Consider the following 9,593-nt stretch of genomic DNA (forward strand, 5'->3'; position numbering starts at 1 on the left):
TACCGTGGAAAAGGTGCAGTGGTCAATATCGGCATCGCCAAAGAGGACGGCATCCTTAATGAAGACCGACAAGCTGCGAAGGATAAAGGTGGCAAACAGCTGGACGTGGATATAATTCCTGGTGCAGTGCAACCTCCTAGGAAAAGAAGAGATTGTCCAAGTTTTACATTTTATTTTTTAGAAGATTTTATTTTTTAAATTTGCTCATAGAAAGAGGGCAACTATGGTTAGGCCCAGCATTTATTGTCCATCCCTAATTGCCCAGAGGGCCGTTAAGATTCAACATTGCTGTGGGTCTGGAGTTACATGTGGGCCAGACCAGGTAAGAATGGCAGTTTCCTTCCCTAAAGGATATTAGTGACCCAGATGGGCTTTGAACATGAAGACAGCTCTTTGTTCCAGATATTATTGGATTTAATCTGAAAATGTGTTGCTGGAAAAGCGCAGCAAGTCAGGCAGCATCCAAGGAACAGGAGAATCGACGTTTCAGGCATAAGCCCTTCTTCAGGAAATCCTTCCTGAAGAAGGGCTTATGCCCGAAACGTCAATTCTCCTGTTCCTTGGATGCTGCCTGACCTGCTGCGCTTTTCCAGCAACACATTTTCAGCCAAAATTATTCATAGTTTTGAACACCTCAATAAAGGTCACCACTTAACCATCTTGCTCCAAGGAGAATAATAATAATATCAAGCCCAATCTCTCCACTCTTTCCTTGTATCTAAAATTCCTCATTCCTGATATCATTCCACTAAATCTCCTTTGAACTCTCTCTACACTTTCCACCTTGAACTCATGTCCCGCTAAGACCGTTAGCCTAGAGTTCTCAATTACATGCCCAACGACATACCACTATGCAACTATTTCCCAGGATAGACATTGAGAGATCATTCCTGCTGTTCAGGGAATCAAAACACAGACACATAGTCACAGGGTAAGGGGACAATCGTTTGCAATCCCCTCCCGATCCATAAGATCGTGCCTGAACTAATAACTCTGCATTTCCAACTGCCACTCCAATAACCTTTCAACCCTCTGTCTTTAACTGAGGCGAGGCTGTCGCTTTAAGAGGTCATGGTGTCCTGGTTTGATTTTGAAGAAACGTTGTAAGGCAGAGGCATCGAGCTGTCCCTGAGAGAGTAAACAATTCACAAGGCCTTGGGTTTTTTTTGAATGGAAGCAGCCTGGCTGGGTGTGGCCAGCTCTCACAGGCCAGACTTTCTAGCTTGCGTTTTTAGTATTTAGCTATGGTCTTAGACGGAAACAACTGGGGGTCTCAACATCAGCGTTTCCATAATGAAGATGATAGCAAGACACCCCCCACCCCCCCCCCCATCCCAGGGGTGTAATGATGAGCACGCAAAGTATCTATAGATCACACAGGAAAGCTGCAAACTGAAAGCCTATCGATGTGTGTTTAGCTATTCCTGTGGATCGATTCAAAACCAGCCCTCACCATTTCCGTGACTGATATCTCTCAACCAACAAGCATTGAAATTTGATGACACGGTCATTTAAATCATCTGGGATCTTGCTTTGTATAAATTGGCTGTCGTGTTATTAGAATAGCAGAGTGCCTAATTCGGGTGAGTCTGGAGTCCATAATATGATGAGACCATAAGATCTCGAAGCAGAGTTAGGCCATTCGGCCCATTGAGTCTGCTCCCCCATTCGATCATGGCTGATATCCTTCTCAATCCCATTCTCCTGCCTTCTCCCCGACATCCGCATATCTCCCCTCACTAATCAAGGTTCAATCTCTCTCTGTTTTAAACACACTCAATGACTTGGCCTCCACAGCCCTCTGCAGCAAAGCTATTCCTGTGGATCGATTCAAAACCAGCCCTCACCATTTCCGTGACTGATATCTCTCAACCAACAAGCATTGAAATTTGATGACACGGTCATTTAAATCATCTGGGATCTTGCTTTGTATAAATTGGCTGTCGTGTTATTAGAATAGCAGAGTGCCTAATTCGGGTGAGTCTGGAGTCCATAATATGATGAGACCATAAGATCTCGAAGCAGAGTTAGGCCATTCGGCCCATTGAGTCTGCTCCCCCATTCGATCATGGCTGATATCCTTCTCAATCCCATTCTCCTGCCTTCTCCCCGACATCCGCATATCTCCCCTCACTAATCAAGGTTCAATCTCTCTCTGTTTTAAACACACTCAATGACTTGGCCTCCACAGCCCTCTGCAGCAATATGTTCCACAGATGCCCACCCACTGGCTGGAGAAATTCCTCCTCATCTCAGTTCTAAAGGGACGTCCCTTCAGTCTGAGGCTGTGCCTTCGGGTCCTAGTCTCTCCCACTAGTGGAAACATTTGCTCCTGGTCCAATCTATTCAGGCCCCTCAGTATTCTGTGAGTTTCAATCAGATCCCCTCCCCCCCCCATCCTTCTAAACTCCATCATGTACAGACCCAGAGTCCTCAACGGCTCCTAATATGCCAAGCACTTCATCCCTGGGAACATTCTTGTAAGCCTCCTCTAAACCTCCTCCAGTGCCAGCATAGCCTTCCTTAGATTTGGAGCCCAAAACTGCTCACAATATTCCAAATACAGTCTAACCAGAGCCTTACACAATCTCTGCTCTTGTATTCTGCCTCTCTTGAAAATCAATGCTAATATTGTATTTGCTTTGCCAACTGCCAGTTGAACCTGTATGTTAACCCTCAGGATTCAGGACTCTGTTACAACCCTTTGTATCTCAGATTCCTGAAGCCTTTCCCCATTTAGAAAATAGTCTATGCCTCTATTCTTGGTATCAAAGTGCATAAATCTCACTCACTTTCCCACATTATGTTCCATCTGGCTCTTTTTTTTTCCACTTCCTTCTGCAGCCTCCCCACCTCCTCAACACTACCTGTCCCTCCACCTACCTTTGCATCACCTGCAAACATTACAACAATGCCTTCATGTTCTTTCATACCGATCGTTAATGTATAACGTGAATACTTCTCACACGTATCCAGACCGGGTAAGGATGCCAGATTGCCTTCTCTTAATCAATGATAGTTTCAAGGCCACTGTGATGGATTCTAGCTTCAGGATTCCTGATTTTTAAATTTAAATTTAAATTCCAATGGGGTGTTAGATTGGGCCATCAGATTGCTGGTTTGGTGACATCACCTGTTTGAAATGCATGGGCTTTGTCTGGGCTTTTCAGTTTAAAAACTGAAAATAATTGTCAGGAAAGGAAGTAAGGGAAAATCATTTGCAGTTTCATGGTTACTCTACAATTAACTCTTAGCTATTGTTACAGACAGAATTGCAATTTCATGGTTACTCTGCAATTAACCCTCAGCTATTGTTACAGACAGAATTGCAGTTTTATGGTTACTCTGAAATTAACTCTTAGCTATTGTTACAGATAGAATTGCAATTTCATGGTTACTCTGCAATTAAGACTTAGCTATTGTTACAGGCAGAATTGCAATTTCATGGTTACTCTGAAATTAACTCTTAGCTATTGTTATGGACAGAATTGCAATTTCATGGTTACTCTGAAATTAACTCTTAGCTATTGTTATGGACAGAATTGCAATTTCATGGTTACTCTGAAATTAACTCTTAGCTATTGTTACAGACAGAATTGCAGTTTCATAGTTACTCTGAAATTAACCCTTTGCTACTGTTATGGACAGAATTGCAATTTCATGGTTACTCTGCAATTAACCTTTAGCTATTGTTACAGACAGAATTGCAATTTCATGGTTACTCTGCAATTAAGTCTTAGCTATTGTTACAGACAGAATTGCAATTTCATGGTTACTCTGAAATTAACTCTTAGCTATTGTTACAGACAGAATTGCAATTTCATGGTTACTCTGAAATTAACTCTTAGCTATTGTTATGGACAGATTGCAATTTTCATGGTTACTCTGAAATTAACTCTTAGCTATTGTTATGGACAGAATTGCAATTTCATGGTTACTCTGAAATTAACTCTTAGCTATTGTTATGGACAGAATTGCAATTTCATGGTTACTCTGAAATTAACTCTTAGCTATTGTTATGGACAGAATTGCAATTTCATGGTTACTCTGAAATTAACTCTTAGCTATTGTTATGGACAGAATTGCAATTTCATGGTTACTCTGAAATTAACTCTTAGCTATTGTTATGGACAGAATTGCAATTTCATGGTTACTCTGAAATTAACTCTTAGCTATTGTTATGGACAGAATTGCAATTTCATGGTTACTCTGAAATTAACTCTTAGCTATTGTTATGGACAGAATTGCAATTTCATGGTTACTCTGAAATTAACTCTTAGCTATTGTTATGGACAGAATTGCAATTTCATGGTTACTCTGAAATTAACTCTTAGCTATTGTTATGGACAGAATTGCAATTTCATGGTTACTCTGAAATTAACTCTTAGCTATTGTTATGGACAGAATTGCAATTTCATGGTTACTCTGAAATTAACTCTTAGCTATTGTTATGGACAGAATTGCAATTTCATGGTTACTCTGAAATTAACTCTTAGCTATTGTTATGGACAGAATTGCAATTTCATGGTTACTCTGAAATTAACTCTTAGCTATTGTTATGGACAGAATTGCAATTTCATGGTTACTCTGAAATTAACTCTTAGCTATTGTTATGGACAGAATTGCAATTTCATGGTTACTCTGAAATTAACTCTTAGCTATTGTTATGGACAGAATTGCAATTTCATGGTTACTCTGAAATTAACTCTTAGCTATTGTTATGGACAGAATTGCAATTTCATGGTTACTCTGAAATTAACTCTTAGCTATTGTTATGGACAGAATTGCAATTTCATGGTTACTCTGAAATTAACTCTTAGCTATTGTTATGGACAGAATTGCAATTTCATGGTTACTCTGAAATTAACTCTTAGCTATTGTTATGGACAGAATTGCAATTTCATGGTTACTCTGAAATTAACTCTTAGCTATTGTTATGGACAGAATTGCAATTTCATGGTTACTCTGAAATTAACTCTTAGCTATTGTTATGGACAGAATTGCAATTTCATGGTTACTCTGAAATTAACTCTTAGCTATTGTTATGGACAGAATTGCAATTTCATGGTTACTCTGCAATTAACTCTTAGCTATTGTTATGGACAGAATTGCAATTTCATGGTTACTCTGCAATTAACTCTTAGCTATTGTTATGGACAGAATTGCAATTTCATGGTTACTCTGCAATTAACTCTTAGCTATTGTTATGGACAGAATTGCAATTTCATGGTTACTCTGCAATTAACTCTTAGCTATTGTTATGGACAGAATTGCAATTTCATGGTTACTCTGCAATTAACTCTTAGCTATTGTTATGGACAGAATTGCAATTTCATGGTTACTCTGCAATTAACTCTTAGCTATTGTTATGGACAGAATTGCAATTTCATGGTTACTCTGCAATTAACTCTTAGCTATTGTTATGGACAGAATTGCAATTTCATGGTTACTCTGCAATTAACTCTTAGCTATTGTTACAGGCAGAATTGCAATTTCATGGTTACTCTGAAATTAACTCTTAGCTATTGTTATGGACAGAATTGCAATTTCATGGTTACTCTGAAATTAACTCTTAGCTTTCGTTACAAACAGAATTGCAATTTCATGATTACTCTGCAATTAACTCTTAGCTATTGTTACAGACAGAATTGCAGTTTCATGGTTACTCTGAAATTAACCCTCAGCTATTGTTACAGACAGAATTGCAATTTCATGGTCACTCTGCAATTAACCCTTAGCTATTGTTACAGACAGAATTGCAGTTTCATGGTCACTCTGCAATTAACTCTTAGCTATTGTTACAGACAGAATTGCAATTTCATGGTTACTCTGGAATTAACCCTCAGCTATTGTTACAGACAGAATTGCAATTTCATGGTTACTCTGGAATTAACCCTCAGCTATTGTTACGGACAGAATTGCAGTTTCACACTGGGCAGCAATGAGTCCATGATTGTAATTTTGACACAAACTGATTGCTGAATGCAATGTATTCTGATATCTTTCAGAATGGCAAGGCAGTCAGGAAGTGGATGAAACAGATTTAAGGTAATGGAACCTGGAACCAGGAGAGAAAATGAGATACTTTTTTTCTTAAAAAGGACAAGTTGTTGTGGACTGAACTGTCCATCTGCAGGGATAGATGAAGCAGTGTCAACAGTGAATAAGTACTGGAATAGAAGGGTCTGCAGGGCTTTGGGAATACAGCAGCAATGGTGGGGTAGGGGGGGGGGGGGGAGGGGGGGGTGCGCGCAACTTGTAATAAAGGTGAAATACTGCAGATGCCGGAAGTCTGAAATCAGCACAGAGAATGCTGGGAGGTATGAGGACTGCAGATGCTGGAGAAGTCAGAGTTCAATAAAGTGTGGCACTGGGAAAAGCCCAGCAGGCCAGGCAGCATCTGAGGAGCAGGTGAGTCAACCTTTCGTGCAGAACCCTTCTTCAGTCCTGATGCTCGAAACATCGTCTCTCCTGCTCCTCAGATGCTGCCTGACCTGCTGTGCTTTTCCCAGCGCCACTCTTTATTGACACGGAATGCTGGAGAAACTCAGGAGGTCTGGCAGCATCTGTGGAGAGAGTGTCATAGGGTCATAGAGATGGTCAGCATGGAAACAGACTCTTCCGTCCAACTCATCCATGTCAACCAGCTACCCTAACCTAATCTAGTCCCATTTGCCAGCACTTGGCCCATATCCCTCTAAACCCTTCCTGTTTGTATACCCAACCAGATGCCTTTTAAATGTTGCAATTGTACCAGCCTCCACCACTTCCTCTGGCAACTCATTCCATACACATACCATCCGCTGCATGAAAAGGTTGCCCCTTAGGTCTCTTTTATATCTTTCCCCTCTCACCCTAAACCTATGCCCTCTAGTTCTGGACTCCCCCACCCCAGGGAAAGGACTTTGCCTATTTATCCTATCCATGCCCCTCATAATTTTATAAACCTCTATAAGATTAGATTAGATTAGATTACTTACAGTGTGGAAACAGGCCCTTCGGCCCAACAAGTCCACACCAGCAGTGCTAACCACTGTGCCACCATGCCGCCCACAAGGGTCACCTCTCAGCCTCCGACGCTCCAGGGAAAACTGCCCCAGCCTGTTCAGCCTCTCCCTATAACTTAAACCCTCCAGCCCTGGCAACATCCTTGTCAATCTTTACTGAACATCAGAGTAAACAGTCTGTGAGGCCTTGGGTTTTTTTTAAAAACCATTTGATCAAGCATAGTCTCTGATAAATGAACTTCAACTTTCTTATTCTTTGATTTCTCCTCCTGTTTGAACCTGTGACCTTACTGCCACACAGTCAGGAAAAATCCCGGGATATATTTCCTGTAACACCCCAGTTGGTGTTGCCTGATTTTCCACTGGCTTTTCAACCACAGTAGACATCCATCTTGAAAAGGTCTCAGTTTAGTGTCTCATTTAAATATATTCCTTCAGTTTGTTCTTTTTTAAGACCCACATTACCATAGCTCCACGTTATTGACATAGTGTCCAGGGATGTGCAGGCTTGGTGGGTCAGCCATGGGGAAGTGCAGGGTTAGAGGGATACAGTGGGTCTGGGTGCGATGCTCTTCAGAGAGTCGGTTTGGACTTGATGGGCCGAATGATCTGCTTCCACTCAGTATGGAGAATGTATGAAAATAGAGGGCTTAGGTTTAGGGTGAGAGGGGAGAGACAGAAAAGGATCTAAAGGGGCAGTTTTTTCACACAGAGGGTGGTGAGAGTCTGGAACGGGCTGGAGAGGGAGTGGTGGAGGGGAGTACAATTTTCTCATTTAAGAAACATTTGGGACAGGTACGTGGATGGGCTAAGTATGGAGGGACAGTGACCAAACACAGGCAAATGGGACTAAATTGATTGTGAAAATTGGGTGGCGTGGACAGGTTTGGCCGAAGGGCCTGTTTCAATGCTGCAGACCTCTGTGACTCGATGATAACTCCTTCTTGAAAGCACTGAATGTCCCGGGCGTGGCCCCTTTCTGTGGCTAGGACCCATCCTGCAATTTTCCAGCCACTGAAATGATGGGCATTAACCTATCAGTATGGGAATGATCATTCAGCAATATCTACCATTCCCATGTCTCCCCTTGACGACGAGAACCCAACAACCTGCCTCAGCTTCAAACAGTGTGGTGCTGGAAAAGCACAGCCAGTCACGCAGCATCCGAGGAGTGGGAGTGTCAATGTTTCAAGTGTAAGCTCTTCATCAGGAATGCGGTGATACAAGCCCTTTGTCAGCAGCCCTTCACAGTCCTGATGAAGGGCTTATGCCCGAAACGTCGATTCTCCTGCTCCTCAGATGCTGCCTGATCTGCTGCGCTTTTCCAGCAACACATTTTCAGCTCTGATCTCCAGCATCTGCAGCCCTCACTTTCCCCCTGCTGTACTTTTCCAACACCACACTCTCCGACTCTAATCTCCAGCATCTGCAGCCCTCACTGTCTCCCAACACACCTCAGCTACAGATCAATCCATCCCCCTCCTCAGCTACTCTTTACTCTCCTCTCTCTGGGGCCACTCTCCTTTTAGCTCTCGTCCCGAGGTTGTGCAGGGAGGGGGAGAGATGCTTCTGATTTCCCATCGTCTTCGCTACACATGACTCATGCCCCCACCTCTGGCATCGGCAGCTACACTGGGGGAGGGGTGCTGCACTGTCAGAGTTGCCACCCTTCAAGTCAGACATTAAACCCAGGCCTCCCCCTCTGGTCGATGCCAAATAATGCCAAGGAACCATTTCAACAAATGAGCTTCAGCAAAGATCTGTCCCTCGGTGAAAAACAGAATCGATGATCTGCTCACCACCTTAATTCTCCTTGTGGGAGCTTGCTCTGAGCAAATTGATTGCCATATTTCCTGCATCACACTAATGACTCCGTGGGACAAAGGTAACTCTTTGAGGAGCCTGAGGGTCACGCAGGAAAGGTGCTATATAAGTGCCTTTCTTCCTTTTATGTCCAAATGGATTTGGCTCATCAACGATTGGTTCCATTAACCAAGTTAATTGCTCAAATCGATTCTGAGGAAGGACCTGAAACATTAACTCTGCTTTCTCTCTCCACAGGTGCTGCCAGACCTGCTGAGTCGTTCCAGCAATTTCTGATCCTGATTTCCAGCACCCTCAGTTTTTTTGCTTTTTTTATCATTTTGTCTGTTAAATTGGAAAGGTTCGACAGACAGACAGAAGCGGTCAGTGATTAAATCGCGTGCCGGTGTGTTCTAGGTGAATGCTGTGAGTGTGAGTAACTCACCGAAACATTAACAGGATGAAGACAGCGACAGACAGTACAGCCAGCGACAGGCTATAGCCCACTGTGTAGATGGTCTGGATTGTTCCATAGTACGATGCCTGAGATTAAAAACACATATCAGTGCAGGATCCAGGTCAGTGCTGCCACACCACCAACAGCTGACAGGGGCCTCTGTAACTGAGCAGCACTTTGGAGGCGCTATGAAAATGCAAGTCTCTTCTTCTACATTCCACCCTCTCACTCATACCAGTTCCAGAGTTCCAGTCCCTCAACCCCTCCCCTCGGACTCCCCCAGAGTTCCCCTCTGTCTATCCCCCTCACCCCGGACTCCCTCTCCC

At 42.8% G+C, this 9,593-nt stretch overlaps 1 protein-coding gene across 1 annotated transcript in view; it reads right to left on the reverse strand.

Annotated features, from left to right (window-relative positions):
- Positions 1-9,593, reverse strand: part of ghrhrl (growth hormone releasing hormone receptor, like) — a 71,661-nt gene that overhangs the window by 29,493 nt on the left and 32,575 nt on the right. Inside the window, exons 5-6 of the mRNA XM_043690845.1 lie at positions 9,256-9,353; positions 4-136 (exon numbers count right to left, since the gene is read on the reverse strand). Of these exons, the coding sequence (XP_043546780.1) occupies positions 4-136; positions 9,256-9,353 (231 nt within the window). The remainder of the gene's footprint in view (positions 1-3; positions 137-9,255; positions 9,354-9,593) is intronic.

This window comes from Chiloscyllium plagiosum, chromosome 5 (genome assembly GCF_004010195.1).
Source record: "Chiloscyllium plagiosum isolate BGI_BamShark_2017 chromosome 5, ASM401019v2, whole genome shotgun sequence".
NCBI lineage: Eukaryota > Metazoa > Chordata > Chondrichthyes > Orectolobiformes > Hemiscylliidae > Chiloscyllium > Chiloscyllium plagiosum.